Raw genomic sequence first — 23,900 nt, 5'->3', positions numbered from 1 at the left:
CAGCTTTTATGTTCTGATATGCCAGTATTTTGTTAAGCTTGGTTTCCCAACCTTTGGTGCACTTAACTTCCCCTTTTATTTCTGCCACCTGAGGATTTTTCATACTTGTTTCATAAATCAGCTGTGAATTTAAAAGGTTTCTTTTAAATATTTTATCTAGCATTTTAATATGACTGGAGCAGGTTGGGGGGAGGGATTACCACATCAGCTCCATTTTGAGTGGAAGTTTCCTTTTTCATTTGTACTTTCTTCAAAGCCACTTTGAATTTGGTGATTTCAAGGTAATTTTAAGTTCCAGATTGTTAAACTTAACAGTTATTCTAAGTGGCTTTTAGCTCCAATTCAGGCTGCAAGACTATATTTTATTTTGCAAAGGTGACCTGTAAAGCCAGTACATTCAGCCTCTCCAGCTGTGTCCTTCAGATGCATTGAGGACACAAGAGGCCATCCATCCTGATGGTTAAATCAGCAAGGTAGTTCGTTATCTCAATCTGCACCAAAGTTAATAAGACACGTTACCAATCGCATCTCCTTATCTTCAAAGCTCTAACGTACCCTCGGGTATTAGATGGGATATTTATATTTTCCCACTGGGATCTTTGCCCAGAAGGAAGACAGCCTGTAGTCCAGCATGAGCTGGAAATGACCCAGATTTAAGATTTCTATCACTTTTTAAAGCAAAATACTTAATTTCACTTTCTGTAATAAACTGTACATAAAACACTAAGCAAGAATTGGTAGGCTGGCAAGGCAGGTTAGACTGATACTTTTCATCAGTTAGAGAGAGAATGTTCTCCATCATTTGCAAGGGCTATGAGCAAAGGTGAAAATATGGGGAATCTGATAGAATTTTTAGTTTCTCCTAAAATAAAACTTCCTTCCTATGCTTCATTTTTGGTTGTGGGGGAGGGGTTGCAGGTGGTAGTGATTGCACTGCTATATCTATAAATTTGCCCAATACTACCAATCTCCAAGCTAATGGAAAATGACTCTTTTAATATTCTTATCCTCTAATGTATCTTCCTACTTTTTCCCAGTAGACATAACCCTAATCCAGAAAATTGTCTTTATTATTTCTCTGCTTAAAAAAAATTTATCATACATATGTGGATGCCTAAACAATATACTGCTCAACTTTGCTTGTTTTGAGGGTTGTAGAAAGTGGTAACCTATAATATATCGTTTTCTGGGGCTAGCTCTTTTTGCTCAACATTTTTGTGTCTGGGCCTCATCCATATGGTTCTTTTTGGTGAAGTTTTCATTTTTGCTTCTGTATCCTCTGTGTAAATATGATACAGTGTATTTGTACATTTTCTTGCCACTGGACATTAAGGTTCTTTTCCTTCTTTTTTTATTTTGGTTATTACAAAAAGTACTGAAATGAACATTCTTGTAACTCTCTTTGTTGTCCATCCAAACCAGTTTCTCTGAGGATGTGTATGGAAAAGTGGAGTTGCTGGGTTGTTAGGTATGTGAATATTCACCTTACTGGGAATGACATTGTTTTCCAAAATGATCATTCTAGTATACACACCCACCAGCAATAAATACAAATTTGTGTTAATGTGTATCTTCTCTCACACTTGGAATTGTCAAACTTCTCATTTGTGTCAGTCAACATGTTAAATATCTCACTGTAATCCTGACATACATTCTCCTGGTTACAAATGAGTCTGAACATATCTGTGAATGTTTATCACATGTATCTTTTTCTTTCAAATACTGGTTCAGGATTTTGTTTCATTTTTCTATTAGGTTATTTGTTCATCTTTTAACTGATTCAGTGTTCCTTTCATATTCATCTATTTCCAGTTTTGCAGTTGTTTTCTTCAAGTTTGAGGCTGTTTTTCAATTTCTTTCTTGTGTTCTTTGATAAGTAGGTTTTAATTCTAATGTAATTAAATGTATTTATATCTTTCTTATGGTCAGTTTTTACAAAATGTCTTATTTTAGATATTCTTCCCCATCCCAAGGTCAAAAAAAGTCTCTTCTATATTCTTCTGGTAGCAGTCTTAAAATTTTGCTTTTTCATATATGAGTACTTTTGAATATTAATTAGTTTTTTCAGTGTATATCAAAAGCCAGTGAAAAATAATCATATCCTCAAAATAGTTCGTATTCATATTTCTAATAATATACCACAAGGAAATAATTTAAAATATGGAAAAATCCATACTCATGATGATGGTCACCAGAAAGATATAATAGCAAACAAAACTAAGGAAACCAAACTATAGCTACTTAAATGAAACCTTAGATTTTTATTAAAAAATATATCTTCCTAATAATATAGAAAAAAAATATAGGATATAATGTTTATTAAAAAGAGAGCTATAGTTAAATCCATACTTTACTTTTAACTAGTTATTTATATATGATAAAATTTAGAGGAGGTCACAGAAAGTGGTAATACTTGATGTGTTAGGATGTTAGGTTTATACGTGCAGTTTTATATGTTTTTATTTTTTCTATTTCCCAGACTGTAATGTTGATGAATTATTTTTTATTTAAAAAAGTAAATCACTGAGTCTTGAATTTATTCATGTAGTAAAATGTTTCCTTAATGATTTGTAATTATAGACATATTAGATGCTCAAAATGACTAGTTGCATTTTCAATGATCTACAAAGAAAAGGTGAAAAATATAAAATATGTTTTATTTTTAGAAGTTTTAAAAATGGAAACGGCAAAATTGCACACTCACTGTTCTATCAAAATATTTCATCTGTGATATACATTTCTTTCACAGGAAGTTTGGGCATGTTGGCATGAGTTATTGTCATACTTGGAGAAGGCAAACAAGTGGCTAAATGAAGTAGAATTTAAACTTAAGGCCACTGAAAATATTCCTGGTGGAGCTGAGGAAATCTCTGAGGTGCTAGATGTAAGTTGTGAATTAATATAATTGTGATAATTAATATGCATTATTGAAAGATGTCAAGAATCAAATAGAAAATAAATTCAAAGAAAACCAGGCAGAGAGTATAGTTGCTATGCCTTCCCCAGCACCAGCACTTGGGATGAAACCTTTGATTCCTCTCTGAACCTTCCAGTGTTAAGATTTTAAAGAGAATTTAAATAACCTCTTAGAGAGGACATATGCCTTTTGCTATATCACTATGTTCTATGTTGACATTTTTCTTTACCTGCTTAAATCTACTACAGACCTTGTGAAGACAGTTTGAATGCAGTTTTGCTCCATTGGAGTAGAGATAAACAGGATGATAATGTAAAACATTATTTCCAGTTTAAAAGCTATCTTCACTGAGTTGGAACATATTTTTTAATTATTTAAAATCATAAATTTATACCTTATAGAATGTTTCAAGGTATTAAATAGGCATGCTTTGATATTGGAAATGTATCTTTAAAATGTTCATACATTTTAGTACATAGAGAATTTTAGTACATTTTCAAGGTTTATTTTGGAGATCTTTAAAAAGTAAAATTTAAAGGAGTTTGCACGTATAAGCTTTGATTTATGTGAATTTCTGATAATCATTTATGTCCTATGCATTTTATTGTACTTTTGGCTAATCCTTTATATGTAATGAATATGTAGTTTTAGCCTATGTATTGTGTGTAGAGCCACTTTTAGTGCAGCCCCTTTGTAAATCTGCTAAAATAAGGTACATAAATTAATCAGAATGTGAAGAAAATGTGAAATGTTTTTGACTGAATAGAATTGGAATCCTAGGACATTGCAGCAGAAACCTGGGCATGATTATATCCAACTTCCTTACTTTTGCAAGAGAATTGTAAAACTTGAAGAGGTATCAAAGAACAATGAGAGAGGCCTCAAATAGACTATAATTATGTCCCTGTCCTATTCAGAGATGTTCAGTGACCAAACATTCGCTGTGAACTAACAGTGTGAAGCATCTTCCAAAAAAGATGAAACAAACTTGCAAAGTTATACCGCGTGAGTAAAAGGATCATGGCCAGAACAAAGGATGTGATCATGCACTTATCCTACTAAATGAACAGATTGAAGGACCTCATCCTTGTTTTTATTGTCTCCCAGTCCAAAGATGGCTACTTTACCTCTAAGCCGTGTATGTGTGAAAAAGTGTGAAGGCCAGAGGGATTTCTTCTAAAGTACTGTGACTTTTTTTTAATGTGAGAAGGGAAACTCTGCTCTTGAATTTGTACCTATGTACATTGTCAGAATCATGTCACTTGGCCATCACTAGCTATAAGAGAAGTTGGGAAATTGAGTGTCTTAACTTCCAGGTTTTATAGTAGAGAGCCTCAGAGAAGAAGGTAGCCGTGAATCATTTTTTATGTACCCCATTCCATAGTTCTGCCTCAAGCCCATGAAGATTCACATGGAGCAACATCATAGTTTTGAAATAACAATGATCTTTCATGTTTTGTTATCCCAATTAAATATTGCTTTAAGTTGCTTATAACTTAATTATATGTAAATCAGAAGATACTGAGCATTTTGGGTTAGTTCAATGGATTTAGAAAAAGAAGTGAAATAGTAATTATTGCAAATGTATTTCAGTCACTCGAAAATTTGATGCAACATTCAGAGGATAACCCAAATCAGATTCGCATATTGGCACAGACCCTAACAGATGGCGGAGTCATGGATGAACTGATCAATGAGGAACTCGAGACATTTAATTCTCGTTGGAGAGAACTACATGAAGAGGTATGACGAGAAGAGTGAAAAATCTCTTTAAACTAATTTGCATAAAGACTAGCAAATACCTTTATGCCTCTCAGTCAAAATGAGGAATAATTTAGATATTAGCTCAGCTTCCAGGTTGTAGAAACTTTCAAGTTCTAGACATGGATGAAATATTTATATGTGTATCATATCATTTTATCTTACAAAAACTTTATAAAGTATGGGTTTTAATAGGAAATCTGAGACAGACCAAGTACAGTAACTCACTCAAATCTTCAAATGAGTAAATAGTTAATTTGGTGTTCAAAATCGGATCTTATCTGACCACAGTTCTTTTCCATATGCAAGATTAACTAATATGTGTAGGTATTGTCACCTCTCTCTCTCTCTTTCTCTCTCTCTCTTCAAACATGTATACACATGTTTGTTATGGTCATATATAATCTGTTAATAATACACGTGATTTTATTAGTACCCAAGATATTGGATATTGTTTATTGTTCCCAAATAATATAAGAGTTTGTATTCATATATAACAGAGGGCTTTTCATATTTAAAAATTAATACATATGGTGTGAATTTTTCAAATCAAAATTGAAGAAAATAACATATTTTTCTGAATCAAACAATATTTTGCATACACTCTCCTAAATCAAGAATGGATTATTTGTCAAGAAGGAAAAAAGATTCATAATGAGGTTTACTTTCGTATCTGATTGCTAAGTGCATCTATAACATGTGAGACACTGAAGGTTTGGTAATAAGTCAGAAAAAGTATCTGTACTTCACTACTTATAGTCATTGATTAGTTAAGCAAAAAATTATTCATTTCTTAGTGTGTTCCAGGACATAAAAACAAATAATATCCTTATAAGATGCAAAACGTTGGGTTAAAAGTTACGACAAAGGATCAGAGAACATAGAAAAGGACACAGACTTGTGTGGGTCAGCAATGGAAGGTATTTGAGGTAGCTTTCCTAGAGATTTGTTGTAAACTACATTTTTAAATTAGAGTAGGAGACAGCCAAATGGGCAAGAGTAAGAGGGTGATTCCAGGCAGGTAGCCACCAGCAGTTACAGAAAATTGGAAGTATTTGGTTTTGCTAGAACACAGAATGCAAATGGGGGTCTGGCTGAAGGTGAGCCTGAACAAATAAGCATGAGTGAGGTTGCTAAGGGAGATCTATGCTTCACAAAAAGCCTGCTCTATAGCCATGCACTTAGGGAACCACTGAAGGGTTTAACTTATAAGGGGGAAGGAGAAGAGAGGTGCCACCATCAGATTACGTTACCTCTGTGGAGACTGGAGAGTGGGGTGGGGGGTCTAAGAGACAGGGAGACTGCAGGCAGTGAGACCAAGTAAGAAGCGATACTTTTAGCTCAGTTGAAGGCAAGGCCATTGGTGATAGATACAGAGCAAATGCAAAACTCAGAAGAGTATCTGGGTTTCTGACTCAGGTGATTGAGTATCAGATATTTTTCAGAAACAACTTTGAGAGAGTAAGAAAAAACAAGTTTGGAGGTGAAAGATCACATGTCATTTTTTACCCCCATTGAGCCAGACATGTCTGCTTAAGTTTGATATTAATCAAAAGCAACCCGAGCGAGGACCTTAGGTGCTGGTAGTTTATTTTGGAGATGATACCAAGAAGGACAAGTGAGGGCATGGGGAGAATGGAGAATGAAAGGTTGGAAGTCTGATAAAGGATGCTTTTATGAGTGAGTTTCCATTGGGAGTTACTGAGCTCAGTCCCACTGGGAGCTTTAAAGAAACCAGGTAGAACACCAGTGTCATAGAGCTCACTTAGAATTGTCCCGCTGGGCTAATGGAAGCTGGAACATTTGTCCACCAATTTTCCTCCCTTTGTGTTTGAGGATTGCCCTTGGGTGCATAAAATCCCAGTACTTCTGGGCTGCCTAGAGCAGTAAAATTGAGAAATGTGGGAGCTTAAGGTGGGAATCTAGCAGTGCGTGCACGTACTGGCCACCAAAGCTTCAAGTGAACTTAGAGATTCTGAGGTTAAGGGGTTATGTGGCTGGGCAGCAACAGGATCTGCTACAGTACTTACAGAGTTCCCAGGTGGGGATGTTCCCTAATCCAGTAAGAGAGAGTTACACAGCCCTAAAGTTAAAGAGAGTGATTCGGACTAGTTACACAGATGGGGAATTTGTCAGGCTACGTGCTAATTAAAACTGCAGAGTTCATGAGATCATCCCAAGTAAGCCAAAAGAAAAAGAATCATAGACAGAATTTCAGAGTTATACCCCATATCAAGTTTTCGGCTGAGGAAACAGTGTCTACAAAGGAGGTGAGAAGAAATGATCAGAGGTAAGAGGAGACGCAAGTTAAAACCAGGGTGCTTAGCAGGTAGCAGTTCATAAAGAGGAGTCATGAAAAACTGTCAAGTATGGGTGGAGAAACCCGGTAAGATGAAGACAGAATTGGGCAAAAAGGATGTCACTTGTGACCTTTCCTAGAGCAGTTTTGATGGAGTTTTCCTGGGGATAGAGAGACTCTGGTGACAGTGTGATACAGAAGATATTAGAGAAAAGGACGGGGAAGGCAAGTGTGCACGATCCTTGTGAGGAGCTTGGCTGTGAAGGCAAAGAAAGGTCCTAAGGGGGGATGGTAGCTATGACGGTATGCAGGGAACCTTTTGTTATTTACGTGGGGGAGAAGTTTGATCATGTTTATACATTGGAAAGAAAGAAGTCCTGAGTAGCAGAGACTCCAGACAGTCCTTAATCCTGCACTACCTTTGTTTAGTAGTCTAATCATACTTTCTCCATATAGTATAAGGGACTACGGAATGGAAATAGGCGATTCTAAACAGTCCTTTAGCCCTTGACCCTATCTCACTGTTACTGGACGTGGGCAGAAGTAGGTATTCCGAGGTGGCAACTAGGTCAAAGGTCATTTACATTTGGATTTTGATATAGAATTGGAATGTGCTTGTATTTGTATTTGAACTTTAGTGTCAGGTTAGAAATTAGAGTTCAATAAAAAAAAAAGTCAAAAGGCACACTGTAAAACTGATTTTGGCTAAGCTGTGAAGAGGCCCAAATTTTAATCATTAACCATGTTCAGTGTTTGTCTATTCTGTCCTTACGAGTAGACCACTCTCTAATCCTGATCTTGGCATCAGCTTCATTTATGTAATGCTCTTGCAAACCTTTAGCAACACAAAAAACTACTTATGTCTTTACATTTCAAAGGTCTCTGTTGTGGAACCTGGTATTTCCCCCAAATAGATAATAATTCAACTCAACAACAAACCTTGATTGAACACTTATTTTGCTATATCCAAACTGAGTTTTAAAGCATTGAAATTTGAATCAGAAAATCTTGGGTTGGAATAGCCCTTGGTATTAATCAGAGTCAGACAGTAACAGAAAACAGGTTACCCAGTAGCTTGAACAGGGAACGTTTAATACAAATAAGTATTAAGTAATTACTGGGAATTAATTTTTAAGAGGAAATAGAAGAGAACTCCAAAGAATTCCCTAGAACCGAGGGATAGTACCCAGGGAAGGAACTGACTTGGAAAGTGAGGGGCTCTCCCCAAGGCTGGGATTCAAACCTGTTTGGAAAGAGTATGTCTCCAGAGCATGAGATGACAAAGAAGTTCGCTGGGTTGACCCAAACCAGAGCTAGTATGTAGTCAGTGGGCTGAAGCTTGTGTGAAGGGAATCTTGGAGTGGGATGATGACAAAATTCATGGGGAGGTAACCTGTGGGGGCTGCTATTGAATTTTCTGGGAAGCTAGAGGGGGTTGCCTGTTGGACTCACTGGGAAGCTAGCTACAGTAGGGGCCACTGAATTTAGGGAAACCAGCTTGGGCTTCAGGAAGCTGCCCATGGATTTGGCACCCAGGTTGGACTTGCCACTGGAGCACCCACTGAACTTGTCAGAAGACACCTGTAGAGGGTGCTGCTAAAATTTATTTGTGGGGGGGTGGGGAACAGATGAGGTGAACTCCACCAGGCATCCCACAGGCCAACCCAGAGCCACGGGAGCAAGAAGTAAAAACACACTGAACAGAGAAAACTTTACCTCCCCCAGTGTCACTCCAGCACCCTTTATTGACAAAGCTTAGCATCCTGCCAGCTGGCAAAGAGAGAAATATTCCAGTATCACCAACACGAATGTTAAAAGACAATAAACACATCCATCTACAACCCATTGGCTCTGTACCCTTGGGAAATATTTTCAAGCTTCCATTTCCTCATCTGCGACGACAGATCCTATTTCATAGGATTCTCCTGAGCAATATATAAAATACTGCCTGGAAAGTGCTTTTATTTTTACTAGGTTGTATGCTGTAGTATCTACCCTCAAAGCAGTGTATGTGTATGTGTGTGTGCGTGCGTGCGTGTGTGCTACCAGGGCAGGGATAGACAAACATATACATATATTCCAATGTGAAAAACAATGAAATGTACACACCTCCATTATTTAAATAAAATTCAGAAGACTGACGAAAGGACTTTTATCATTCCATAGGTCTTAAAATTGGAAGGAATTTTTCATTCTACTTCAGTAGTCAAGTAAACAGAATGCTATAGTAACAATAAATAAACTTGAAATAAATAAACTTGAAACCACTATCAGCCCTGGCTATGCTTATATAAAATATCTAGCCAATAATAACCTGAGAGTAATTTGGCAATATAAATGAAGCATATTTGGTGCTTTAGAGCTTTGATGAAAACCACATCATGTTAGAGATAACATCCTTCTCAAATTCTGTTCTGCTAGTCTTTAGTATGCCAATGTGACTTTAAAGATAAGATGTTGCGTTAAAAGGATGAGTAGTAGCAGGGTTTTCCTAGTTCTCAGGGTATAATCTGAGTACTTTGATCAATTCCAGACTATCTAGGTGATAGAGAAATATCTAGTACTTTGTTAGCTAAATCAATCGTTTGGATGTTCCCACTGAATATTCAGTTGAAAAGACTGGTGTTTTGATGCAATGCAGATGCAGCCTTGGGATAATTATCTAAGAGTCTGGGGAAATAAAATAATTACAGTAACAGAGTTTTAAAATTTATTTCCTTTTTTAAAAAAATCTGTTGTATATTGGATTGTTATAGTCAAAAATTCTGAATTTTTTTAAGCCATAGATTTCTTGATTTTTTCTTTTGGCTAAAGAAAAACAGTTTTGCCATTAATAAACAAGTGCCCTTTCTCTTGAATATGAGCCTTAGCCCATTTTCTTCTTGATTAAAATGCCTATGTCAAAGGTTTGTGGGTTTTTTTTTAATTGCCTAACTGATGTTTCCTGTAGGGGCAATTATGCAGAACAAAGGTAACATTCAGTTGCCTGTTAAATCAATCAAACAGCCAGAGATTTTATTGCCTATGAATATTTAAAAGAGATTTGCTAGATCCTGTTCCTAATTTCAGAGTGTGAGTTTGCATTCAGATAAGTGATAAATTATTTTCATTCCTTGAAAAGGCATCTTTCACTCTTCATAATCATATGGCACTACATTTTCTACTCACGGTAATGATTTGAGAGATGGTTAGCAAACCAGGAAACAGCTCCAAAAATTGTACCAAATAATCTAATTTTTCCAACTTATTACAGAGTAACCAAGCTACAGACAATTTGTTAGTGATACAGCAAAATGTATAATAATAGCAATAATAGTATAATTGTTACAAAGGCCCAGGCACTGCTCCAAGTGTCTGACATGCATTTTCTCATTTGTTCTCACAGCAACTTTATGTTATAAGGTCTTCTATTGTACATTCCTATTTTATAGAAGTGGATAGGGTATCAAAGGCCACAAAGCTAGTATGCTTAGACCCAAGTCTCTGCTCTTGGATCCCGGGCACATGCTGGTTGACCATGCTACCTTCAATCTCAGTGATCTTTTCCTTATATTAAAAATAAAAGCTGCTTGGTAAGAAGTGAATATTGCAAGTAACTGGTTTCCCAATTTCTAAGGAAAGCTTACAGTATGAGTTTAAAAATATTAGGGATGACTAATTTTATAAAAAGCATTTTAGAGTTTTAAATATTAAAATCACATGTATTTAGAAGTCCAAAGCCTTTACCAGTTCTCTTGATTAGTGATTATTTCATCTTTCTTGTGTATTGTTAATGCCCCCATTTCTGGTCTTCTCAAAGTCATCTATAAGTTTTTTCACATGACATTAAATAGCAGACAGTAAAAGAGAAGAAGCAAAATCTAAATTGGTTGATTCTGCTTTAGTAGTAACGCTCGTGATAGGCAGCTTGAGGGACTCATTAATTGCTCCAGTAATTATAACTTTGAATTGGTCACTGAGTGTCACATCTACCTTAGCATAGATAGGGAAGAATAGACAAATATTGACTGAAGGAAAATTGTAAAGTAATCCAGGAAAACAAGTGACTGTATATCAGTCTTGAGGTCAAAATTATTATTGGAAAGCCATTTATCTGTAAAAGAATATCTTTATGATTTTGTCAATGTGTTTACTTCTTAGAAAATATCAATGTATAATATAAATAGTAAAAGCTACAATTTACTGAGTGCGTTTTTATGTCAGTCCTTGTGCTAAGCAATTATAAACAGTGTTAAACTTAATCCCCACATTATTCTTATGAGGTAGATTTGATTAACTCCACATATGTTGAGAAGGGGCTGACTTCCATTCCCAAGGATGAGGCAGACTCAGTTTTCTAAAATGCCCTCTTCAAAACACCAAGATGCTGGGAAATTTCCAACAAATATACTTTTAAATGTTTTCTCTCTTGCAAGGAAGTCAGTAAACCTTTAAAGGCCAGGACAAAAAAAAAAAAATGCGGATGAAACTAAGGTCATAGAACTAATACAGCTATGAGCACTGACCCTTGTATTGCCTTAGTGCTAAAAGCTAATACAAGAAACCCAGAGTTTGGTTAAATTAAGCCATTTGATACAGTAGAAATCTGAGCCTCAGGCTCAAGCAAATGGGGGGAGGTGAACAGAGATTCTATGTAAAACAAGGGTTATATCTTCAGTACAATGATGGACGGGGGTATTCTGTCTGTGAAACATCCCAATATAAAAATATGTCTATCTCTCTTCCCACTCTAAGTGTAAAATTAAAAGTAAGAATAATTATAATCATCTCATCTGAAAATGTGTAACCGTAGGCCTGTTCTTGTGAGGGTCGCTTATTTGAGTGTTTATTACCAGTAAGAGTCAAGTTATCCCTAAGACAAGAGATTAAGTTAAAGTAGCTCCAGGTTGGTAGCACCCTAGCACTAGTGAGAAGTGAATCCAAATTCTTAGAAAGAAAAGCACCTTAGTATTCTCACAGACTAAATTTTGTGAAATTTGAGCTCACAGTAAACCCCACAAGCACAAGAAAACAAGCCATCATGAAGCAAAGTAATCACATGCAACACAGAGTGAATTTAGATCACCTCCCCTACAATTTCAGGTACTAGAATTGCCAGGTAATTAATATAAAATAAGTAGGTGAAATATTAAAGAAAGAAATGAGAGTGAGAATCAAATGAAGAAATAAGACGCTAAAAGTTGATGAGGAAGACTTGAAAAACAGATCAAAATATGAGTACTAAAATTAAAATTATCACTCTAAAAATTGGAAAAAATAATGGCTGTGTTCAATGTATATTAAACGGTTGAAAAAAATGAGTTATGAGGAAGTTGAAATATAGGGAATGTGGTACCAAAACCTAAGGAGGTAGACAGTATGAACAGGAAGGCAAAATATATATTGGGAGTAGGTTATGAATGTCTAACTTATGTCTAATGGGAGACTCTGAAGGCGAGAATAAAGAAAATGGATAGGCGGGAATATGTGAAGGATACTGAAGAATAATTTCCAGAGCCAACCTACTTAACCAGGAAGCACAATATATAACAGGCAGCATAAATAAATAGAAATCCACTCTTAGACATTTCACAGTGAAACTGCAGAATTCCAAAAACAAAGATAAATTTACATTAGCAACCAGAGAGGAGAGACAGATCATTTTTGAAGGAATGAAACTTAGACTGACATTAGACTTTTTAACTACAACAAAAGAATCAGAAAAAAAAATTGGAAAAATGTTTTCAAGATATTGAGAAAAATTACCACCATCCCAGAGTTCTGAACCTAGCAAAATTACAAGGGCAAATTAGACATTTTCAGAGAAACAGAAATTGAGATTTTACCTCAGCAGATCCTTTCTAAAGCAAAGAAATTCCAAAAGGAAGATCTGAGATGTCCTGAGATAAAGAGACATGAGAGAGAGAATTCTCCCAGATACGTGAGGATACAGCAAGAAGGAGGCCATTTGCAAACCAGAAAGAGGGCCCTCACCAGACACAGAATCTGCAGATACCTTGATCTTGGACTTCTCAGCCTCTAGAACTGTGAGAAGTAAATGTATGCTGTTTAAGCCCCCTGATCTATGGTATTTTGTTATAGAAGCCCAAGCTGATTAAGACAGGCTGAAAAATATGGCTAGAAAATATTCTTACTAAAATTTGACAAAAATGGTACAAGAAGAAAAGATGTACAGATGGCCAAAGGCACATGAAAAAATGCTCAACATTGCTAATCATCAGAGAAATGCAAATCAAAATGACAATGAAATATTACCTCACACCTGTCAAAATAGCTGTCATCAAAAAGTATACAAATAACAAATGTTGGTGAGGATGTGAAGAAAAGGGCACCCTAGTACACTGTAGGTGGGTTTGTAAATTGGTGCAGCCACTATGGAAAACAGCATGAGGTTCCTAAAAAAACTAAAAATAGAACTACCATATGGTCCAACAATTCCACTCCTGGGTATACATCTGAAAAAAACAAAAACATTAACTTGAAGAGATACATGCACCCCAGTCTTCATAGCAGCATTATTTACAATAGCCAAGATATGGAAGCAGCCCAAGTGTCCATCAACAGAGAATGAATACAAAAAATATGTATTTATGTATGTATGTGTGTGTGTGTGTGTGTGTGTATACACACACACACAATGGAATATTACACATTAAAAAAGAATGGAATTCTGCCATTTGCAACAGTGTGGGTGGACCTAGAGAGTATTATGCTTAGTGAAATAACTAAGACAAAGACAAATAATCTATGTTATTACTTATATGTTTCTCTCAGGAATCTAAAAAATAAAATGAACAAATATATATAACAAAAAAGAAACAGATTCACAGGTATAGAGAGCAAACTAGTGGTTACCAGTGAGGAGAGGGAAAGGGGAGGGGTGATACAAGGGTATGGGGTTAAGAGATACAAACTACTATGTATAAAATAAATAAGAAACAAGGATATATTGTACAGCACAGGGAAATATAGCCATTATTTTGTAATCACTTTAAATGGAGTACAATCTATAAAAATATTGAGTCACTATGTTGTACACGTGAAACTAATATAATGTTGTAAAACAACTATACTTCAATTTTAAAAATTGACAAAAATAGTACAAGAAGCAAAGTCCCATGCCAGTCTCACTCATAAACACATAAAGAATTCTGAAACAAATTTTGCCTAACTAGATCCAGTTGTAAACGAAATAGTTTTTAAGCTTCCCGCTGTCTTTTCTTTTTTCACCCACTCCTTTGGATATTTTATGCAGTGTTGTGGCTTTAAATATTCTTTACATGCTAATGATTCTCAAAATATTATCTCTAGTACAGACCTCTGCCCTAAACTCCAGAACTGTATATCCACCCTTCTATTATGTCTCTATGTGGATATTTAGTAAGCAGCTCAAACATAACATACTCAGATTCGAGCTCCTATCAAACCTACCCAACAGTTTCTCCGTTCTCGTTCATGTCAACTCATTCTTTAAATTTCTCAGGCCAGAAACTTAAGGCAATCTTGGGCTCTTCTCTTTCTTCACCATTCTCTCTCCAGCAGATCAGAAAGGTAGTCTTAGCAGATCTAAATGTGGTCTGGCAGGCAATAAGAGGTATATAAGCCACTCATATTTTTCTTTATGAACGAGGTTATTTTTTATAGCTCTTTATACTTGGTGTGTCCTTAAGGAAAAAAATATCAAATGTCTTGGCCTCTGTCTATAAATCAGCTGTCACCATAAAGAGATGATATTAAACTTATGCTCCAAATGATTACAGAAGGCAGATTTTTTTTTTACATGCTGTCTCTTCACCTGTTTTACTGCTAAGGTATAAGTATAATTTTTAGCAAAACTGTTAGGCCAATGAGAATACATCTATATATTAAATTACTGATAAGATTATTTTTATGGACTAAGATTTTTGACATGTCTAATTTTAATGAAAAGTAGATAAAGTTACTGTAGGTAAAGAGTATCAATAAAATGCTACTAACTTCTGAATTTTCTTTAAAATGATAGAGTTAATGAACTTAGAATTAGCTGAGTTCTAATAGTGAACTTCCTTTTTGGCATATAAAAATACTTAAAATAATTTTTACTTCTCTTCTCCCTACACTGTTCATACATAAACTGCAGAACCTAGTACCTGTAAAAGTAGTCTCTGTCGGCTGGATTTGTTTGCTCAACTCCCATTTACTCCTTCACTTATTAATTATAGTTGTCTTGTTCAGTTGCTAGAGGGGCAACTGTGAGATTAAATTGACGTAAAAGAAGAAATTGGCAGTGGTAAAGTAAAGGCAGTAAATGTAAATTATTCTTCAACATGTTTGGTAACAAGAAACGGTAATTGTGTGATGGAACGGAGGTGGTAACTAATACTAGGGTGGTAATCATTTTGCAATTTATAAATGTGTCAAATCAACACCTCATACACCTTAAACTTACACCATGTTATGTGTCAAATATATGTCAATAAAGCAGGAAAAAAAAAGAATTAGCATGTGTTTGATAATGAAAAAAATATGTTTGATGATGAAAAAAGAGAGAGAAGGGCCAGTATCATGAGTAATAGGATAGAGGTAATTTTATACCTCATTGACTGTCAGGGCAGTGAAGATTTAAGCCTGTTTGTAATCTGGGGGAAGGTCCAATAGGGATATGTACTTAATATGTAAGAGCAAGGTCTTACAGGAGAGGATACGTGAGCAAAAATGGAAGGACGAACTTCGGGAGTGAAAAAAGAGAATTGAGATAATATGAAGATAATTTCAGGTGAAGATTAGGAAGACTGAGAAAATTTACTCATGAGAGACTCCATACCTGAGAGGGAGCTAACTCTTCTTTAGGATGTCTTAGGTTGGTGGCATGAAGAAGTGGGGGTGGGAGAATAGAGGACCAGTGCCTTTGAGAAAGTGAGAGTGGAAAGCATTTGGAATAGGAGCTCTTCTGTCGTAGAGAGGAATTCAAAATAAGCAGAAGTGTTAACGAACGATACAGCAGACTCAGTAGTAGTCAGTAAAACAGTTTGCAGTGGAAACAGTCAGTTATGTACCTTTCTGCCATAGTTTCCAGCAAAATAATCATCTTATTCTCAACCATACGCATACAATCATGTGGACAATCAAAAGAAAAGGGACTTTGATTTCCATTATCTTCAGTTAATGTATCCAATATCTCTAGGATGTATTTGATTATATCCCGAAACAACTAAGAGACTGGTCTTTGGAGTTTTATCTTCCAATTATACTCATATTTGGAAGTCATTCATTTGGTATTCATATTTCCTCCACCAGTATGTCACTGTGTCCTGGTGCATCTAATTTGAATTTCATGTTTTTTAAAAAATTTATTTCTTGAACTTACCCAATTTTGTTTGGATTCTTATTTCAACCTTATAGCTATTGGCCATTTTCCCCAAATTATTGTAATCAGGATCAGCTACTTAATTTTTAGGGCCAGTACAAGAGGAAATGCAGGTTCCTTGTTCAAAAATTAAGAATTTCAGGAGAATGACAGCAAAACATGAAACCAAGCTTGAGTTCTTATAAGCATGGAGTACTGCATGACTGCACAAGCTGCCAGCCCATGATGCCAGCCCCAATCGTTATTTTATATATTTGGTTAATTTTACACCTAAATTGGTTTTGAATATATGCAGGAGTTACAGAACTTAGACTCATTTCTACAGAACATCATTATTTTAAAAGATTTCAGTGAAGATGATCGAGCAATGCTAACTGCTTTAATATTTTGAAAGGTAGAATTTTAATCTAATTCTTAGAGTGTTAACTATGGATGTAGTTTCTAGGATTACATTTTCCACATTTTAAATTTGATGCTTTCTTTCCTTACTTTGGAAGAAAGGATATTGGATATCTTGAATTTTGACTTTCCTAGGTAAATGCGCTGTGTTAAAACTGTTATCTTTATGTAAAAAATGCACCGCAAGCAGACTGTTATGCCAAACATCTGTGTTCAAGGTGACTTTCTTTTTGAGCTGAGTGGTGGACTATGCAACTTGCTCTCATAATAATTTTAATTGAATAATTGGTCAAGAGTGATTAGATTTTGAAGGAAAAACTCACCTGTGTAATATTTACACACAGATAATAAAGCCAATAGCCCAGCCCTCTTTAATGTAAGAAAAATAGACAAGACAGTATTTTAAAAATGTTTTAAATTAGAAAAGAGTTTTGCTCCTCTATCTGCTCTATCTTCTTTTGTAATATAAGAAATATGTATATATTTGTCTCTGCCCCTGGTTCTTGACACATAGCTCCTAAAACCCTTGTAAATAGGGATGGTAGGAAGAACATTTGTTCTGATATTTAATCTTTGACCTCAGTTCCTGACACAGAAATCCTAAGACCTTTGTAATTTCCTACGTGATAGGAGCATCTGACACTGAACTCCTTGGAATTTACTGGGTGATAGGAATATCTTTTGTTCTAATGAGGTGGCTCTTGGTGGGCTCCTAGATGGGGGCTGGTTACCGGAAAGACCAAGCCAAAATTAGAAGCTTGGATCTTTCATGCCTGCCCCCCATTCTCTGGAGAGGGGAGAGGGACTGGAAATGGAGTTGATAATTGATGACACATATGTGATAAAGCCCCCATTAAAAATCCCAATAGTATGGAGTTCAGAAAGCTTCCAGGTTTGTGAACACATCAACACTGGGAGGGTGACATGCTCCAGCTTCACAGAGACAGAGCTCTTGTGCTTGGGACACTTCCAGACATTGCCCTATATACCTCTTCAGAGGTTCATCTGAATCCTTTCTTTTCCTTCTAGCTTTATTGAGACATAATTGACCCACAGTTTAAGGTGTACTGCATAATGATTTGACTTACATGCATCATGAAATGATAATCACAACAATATGTTTAGTGAACATCCATCATCTCATATAGATACAAAATTAAAGAAACAAAAAAAATTTCCTTGTGATAAGAACTCTTAGACTTTATTCTCTTAACAACTTCCATATATAGCATACAACAGTGTTAATTATATTTATCATATTGTACATTATGTCCCTAGTACTTATTTATCTTATCCTTGTGAGCTTGTACCTTTTGACTACCTTTATCCAATTCCTCCTCCTCCAACCCCCTACCTCTGGTAGCCACAAATCTGATCTCTTTTGATATGAGTTTGTTTTTGAAGTATAATTGATCTACAGCACTGTGTTAGTGCCTGTTACACAACATAGTGATCCGATATTTCTGTACATTTCTTTTCTTTTGTAGGGATTTTTACATTTTTAAAGAAATTTATTGAAGTATAGTTGATTTACAGTGTGTTTAATTTCTGCTGTACAGCATAGTGACTCAGTTATACATATGTATAACTTCTTCATATTCTTTTCCATTATGGTTTATTACAGGATATTGAATACAGTTCCCTGTGCTATACAGTAGGACCTTGTTGTTTATCCATCCTATATATAGTAGTTTGCATCTGCTAATCCCAAACTCCCAATCTATACACTTCAAAATGGTCACCACAATAAGTCTAGTTATATGTCTCCACACAAAGATATTACATAGTTATTGACTATATTCCCCACACTGTACATTTCATACCAGTGACTCATTTATTTTGTAACTGGAAGTTTGTACCTCTAAATCTCCCTCACCTATTTCTTTCCACTTCTAAACCCCTCCCCTGCTGTATCTTCTTTTATTATCTGAAAAATGTTATCTTTCTTTTCCTACCATCAGTTATGTGAGTTACCTTGATCCTTGTGTTTAATAATATTTTAAGATTCATCTTGTATTTTGAGTTTACTTACCCTCTGTTTGTTAGATACAGAAACTGAAATATTATATAACTTTCACAAGAACAAAGGACAATGGTAAATGTGTTTGATTCTTATTTTAATGATCAAGAATCATAGATATTTATTTTTTATTTTTGTAAGTAGTAATTGCATCATTATCTTTAAATATAATTTACTCTAGTTTAGTAAATAGTGTTTCCTGGGTCATTTGCATTGAAATTTCTGAAATGTTTATATAAGACAGTAGTTAAATTTTTCTTCTCTGTGTTTATACCAAATAAAGCATAGTAGCTTTTTTGGTCTAGACACAAAGGGATACACCAACACACATACACACATGTATAGTTGTGTATATATTTATATATGCATGTATATAAACATATTTATACTTGCATTTATTTTTATTCCTAATTAAATGTAAGTATTGTACATTCACACTAGAAAAATTGTTTTTGCTTTGGTAGAGCATTAAAATCTTTACGAATGAGGGTGAATACAAATATTTATTTATTTATTTTTGTAATAACTTTTTTTTAACGTCTTTATTGGAGTATAATTGCTTTACAATGGTGTGTTAGTTTCTGCTTTATAACAAAATGAATCAGCTATACATATACATATATCCCCATATCTCCTCCCTCTTGCGGCTCCCTCACACTCTCCCAATCCCATCCCTCTAGGTGGTCACAAAGCACCGAGCTGATCTCCCTGTGCTATGCGGCTGTTTCCCAGTAGCTATCTGTTTTACATTTGTTAGTATATATAAGTCCATGCCACTCTCTCACTTCACCCCAGCTTACCCTTCCCCCTCCCCTTGTCCTCAAGTCCATTCTCTAAGTCTGCGTCTTTATTCCTGTCCTGACCCTAGGTTCTTCAGAATCATTTTTTTTTTACATTCCATATAAATGTGTTAGCATATGGTATTTGTTTTTCTCTCTCTGACTTACATCACTCTGTATGACAGTCTCTAGGTCCATCCACCTCACTACAAATAACTCAATTTCGTTTCTTTTTATGGCTGAGTAATATTCCATTGTATATATGTGCCACATCTTCTTTATCCATTCATCAGTTGATGGACACTTAGGTTGCTTCCATGTCCTGGCTATTGCAAATAGAGCTGCAATGAACATTGTGATACGTGACTCTTTTGGAGTAATGGTTTTCTCAGGGTCTATGCCCAGTAGTGGGATTGCTGGGTTGTATGGTAGTTCTATTTTTAGTTTTTTAAGGAACCTCCATACTGTTCTCTATAGTGGCTGTATCAATTTATATCTCCACCAACAGTGCAAGAGGATTCCCTTTTCTCCACACCCTCTCCAGCATTTATTGTTTGTAGACTTTTTGATGATGGCCATTCTGACTGGTGTGAAGTGATACCTCATTGTAGTTTTGATTTGCATTTCTCTAATGATTAATGATGTTGAGCATCCTTTCATGTTTTTGTTGGCAATCTGTATATCTTCTTTGGAGAAATGTCTATTTAGGTCTTCTGCCCATTTTTGGATTAGCTTGTTTGTTTTTTTGATATTGAGCTGCATGAACTGCTTGTAAATTTTAGAGATGTCTTTTCTCCATTGTATATTCTTGCCTCCTTTATCAAAAATAAGGTGACCATATGTATGTGTGTTTATATCTGGGCTTTCTATTATGTTCCATTGATCTATATTTCTGTTTCTGTGCCAGTACCATACTGTCTTGGTTACTGTAGCTTTGTAGTATAGTCTGAAGTCAGGGAGCCTGATTCCTCCAGCTCTGTTTTTCTTTCCCAAGATTGCTTTGGCTATTTGGGGCCTTTTGTGTTTCCATACAAATTGTGAAATTTTTCATTCTAGTTCTCTGGAAATTGCCATTGGTAGTTTGATAGGGATTGCATTGAATCTGTAGATTGCTTTGGGTAGTATAGTCATTTTCACAATGTTGATTCTTCCAATCCAAGAACATGGTATATCTCTCCATCTGTTTGTATCGTCTTTAATTTCTTTCATCAGTGTCTTATACTTTTCTGCATACAGGTCTTTTGTCTCCTTAGGTAGGTTTATTCCTAGGTATTTTATTCTTTTTGTTGCAGTGGTAAATGGGAGTGTTTCCTTAATTTCTCTTTCAGATTTTTCATCTTTAATGTATAGGAATGCAAGAGATTTCTGTGCAATAATTTTGTATGCTGCTACTTTACCAATTTCACTGATTGGCTCTAGTAGTTTTCTGGTGGCATCTTTAGGATTCTCTATGTATAGTATCATGTCATCTGCAAACAGTGACAGTTTTACTTCTTCTTTTCCAATTTGTATTCCTTTTATTTCTTTTTCTTCTCTGATTGCTGTGGCTAAAACTTCCAAAACTATGTTGAAATGATAGTGCTGAGGGTGGGCAACCTTGTCTTGTTCCTGCTCTTAGTGGAAATGGTTTCAGTTTTTGACCATTGAGAACGAGGTTGGGTGTGGGTTTGTCATATATGGCCCTTATTTTGTTGAGATAAGTTCCCTCTATGCCTACTTTCTGGAGGGTTTTTATCATAAATGGGTGTTGAATTTTGTCAAAAGCTTTTCCTGCATCTATTGAGATGATCATATGGTTTTTATCCTTCAATTTGTTAATATGATGTATCACATTGATTGGTTTGCATATATTGAAGAATCCTTGCATTCCTGGGATAAACCCCACTTGATCATGGTGTATGATCCTTTTAATGTGCTGTTGGATTCTGTTTGCTAGTATTTTATTGAGGGTTTTTGCATCTATGTTCATCAGTGATACTGGCCTGCAGTTTTCTTTCTTTGTGACATCTTTGTCTGGTTTTGGTATCAGGGTGATGGTGGCCTCGTAGAATGAGTTTGGGAGTGTTCCTCCCTCTGCTATATTTTGGAAGAGTTTGAGAAGGATAGGTGTTAGCTCTTCTCTAAATGTTTGATAGAATTCACCTGTGAAGCCATCTGGTCCTGGGTTTTTGTTTGTTGGAAGATTTTTAATCACAGTTTCAATTTCAGTGCTTGTGATTTGTCTGTTCATATTTTCTATATCTTCCTGGTTCAGTCTGGAAAAGTTGTACATTTTTAAGAATTTGTCCATTTCTTCCGGGTTGTCCATTTTATTGGCATAGAGTTGCTTGTAGTATCTCATGATCCTTTGTATTTCTGCAGTGTCGGTTGTTACTTCTCCTTTTTCATTTCTAATTCTATTGATTTGAGTCTTCTCGTTTTTTTTCTTGATGAGTCTGAGTAATGCTTTATCAATTTTGTTTATCTTCTCAAAGAACCAGCTTTTAGTTTTATTGATCTTTGCTATCATTTCCTTCATTTCTTTTTCATTTATTTCTGATCTGATCTTTATGATTTCTTTCCTTCTGCTCACTTTGGGGTTTTTTTGTTCTTCTTTCTCTAATTGCTTTAGCTGTAAGGTTAGGTTGTTAATTTGAGATGTTTCTTGTTTCTTAAGGTAAGATTGTATTGCTATAAATTTCCCTCTTAGAACTGCTTTTGCTGCATCCCATAGGTTTTGGGTCATCGTGTTTTCATTGTCATTTGTTTCTAGGTATTTTTTGATTTCCTCTTTGATGTCTTCAGTGATCTCTTGGCTGTTAAGTAGTGTATTGTTTAGCCTCCATGTGTTTGTATATTTTACAGATTTTTTTCCTGTAATTGATATCTCGTCTCATAGCATTGTGGTTGGAAAAGATACTTGATACGATTTCAATTTTCTTAAATTTACCAAGGCTTGATTTGTGACCCAAGATATGATCTATCCTGGAGAATGTTCCATGAGCACTTGAGAAAAATGTGTATTCTGTTGTTTTTGGATGGAATGTCCTATAAATATCAATTAAGTCCATCTTGTTTAATGTATCATTTGAAGCTTGTGTTTCCTTTTTTTCATTTTGGATGATCTGTCCGTTGGTGAAAGTGGGGTGTTAAAGTCCCCTACTATGATTGTGTTACTGTCGATTTCCCCTTTTATGGCTGTTAGTATTTGCTTTATGTATTGAAGTGCTCCTATGTTGGGTGCATAAATATTTACAATTGTTATATCTTCTTCTTGGATTGATCCCTTGATCATTATGTAGTGTCCTTCTTAGTCTCTTGTAATAGTCTTTATTTTAAAGTCTATTTTGTCTGATATGAGAATTGCTACTCCAGCTTTCTTTTGATTTCCATTTGCATGGAATATCTTTTTCCATCCCCTCACTTTCAGTCTGTACGTGTCCCTAGGTCTGAAGTGGGTCTCTGGTAGACAGCATATATAGGGGTCTTATTTTTGTATCCATTCAGCCAGTCTGTGTCTTTTGGTTGGAACATTTAATCCATTTACATTTAAGGTAATTATTGATATTTATGTTCCTATTACCATTTTCTTAATTGTTTTGGGTTTGTTATTGTAGGTCTTTTCCTTGTTTTGTGTTTCCTGCCTAGAGAAGTTCCTTTAGCATTTGTTGTAAAGCTGGTTTGGTGGTGCCAAATTCTCTTAGCTTTTGCTTGTCTGTAAAGGTTTTAATGTCTCCTTTGAATCTGAATGAGATCCTTGCTGGGTAGAGTGATCTTGGTTGTAGGTTTTTCTCCTTCATCACTTTAAACATGTCCTGCCACTCCCTTCTGGCTTGCAGAGTTTCTGCTGAAAGAACAGCTGTTAACCTTATGGGGATTCCCTTGTGTGTTATTTGTTGTTTTTCACTTGCTGCTTTTAATATGTTTTCTTTGTATTTAATTTTTGATAGTTTGATTAATATGTGTCTTGGCATGTTTCTCCTTGGATTTATCCTTTATGGGACTCTTTGTGCTTCCTGGAGTTGATTAACTCTTTCCTTTCCCATATTAGGGAAGCTTTCAACTATAATCTCTTCAGATATTTTCTCAGTCCCTTTCTTTTTATCTTCTTATTCTGGGACCCCTATAATTCGAATGTTGGTGCTTTTAATGTTTTCCCAGAGGTCTCTGAGACTGTCCTCTGTTCTTTTCATTCTTTTTTCCTTATTCTGCTCTGCAGTAGTTATTTCCACTATTTTATCTTCCAGGTCACATATCCGTTCTTCTGCCTCAGTTATTCTGCTATTGATCCCTTCTAGAGAATTTTTATTTCATTTATTGTGTTGTTCATCATTGTTTGTTTCCTCTTTAGTTCTTCTAGGTCCTTGTTAAACATTTCTTGTATTTTCTCTATTCTATTT

At 35.4% G+C, this 23,900-nt stretch overlaps 1 protein-coding gene across 1 annotated transcript in view; it reads left to right on the top strand.

Annotated features, from left to right (window-relative positions):
* LOC118889001 (dystrophin) overlaps positions 1-23,900 on the top strand; it is a 1,535,792-nt gene that overhangs the window by 381,708 nt on the left and 1,130,184 nt on the right. Inside the window, exons 24-25 of the mRNA XM_036840547.1 lie at positions 2,750-2,884; positions 4,511-4,660. Coding sequence (XP_036696442.1) covers positions 2,750-2,884; positions 4,511-4,660 — 285 coding nt within the window. The remainder of the gene's footprint in view (positions 1-2,749; positions 2,885-4,510; positions 4,661-23,900) is intronic.

This window comes from Balaenoptera musculus, chromosome X, assembly GCF_009873245.2.
Source record: "Balaenoptera musculus isolate JJ_BM4_2016_0621 chromosome X, mBalMus1.pri.v3, whole genome shotgun sequence".
Lineage (NCBI taxonomy): Eukaryota > Metazoa > Chordata > Mammalia > Artiodactyla > Balaenopteridae > Balaenoptera > Balaenoptera musculus.
This window is presented reverse-complemented; position numbering and strand designations above follow the sequence as displayed.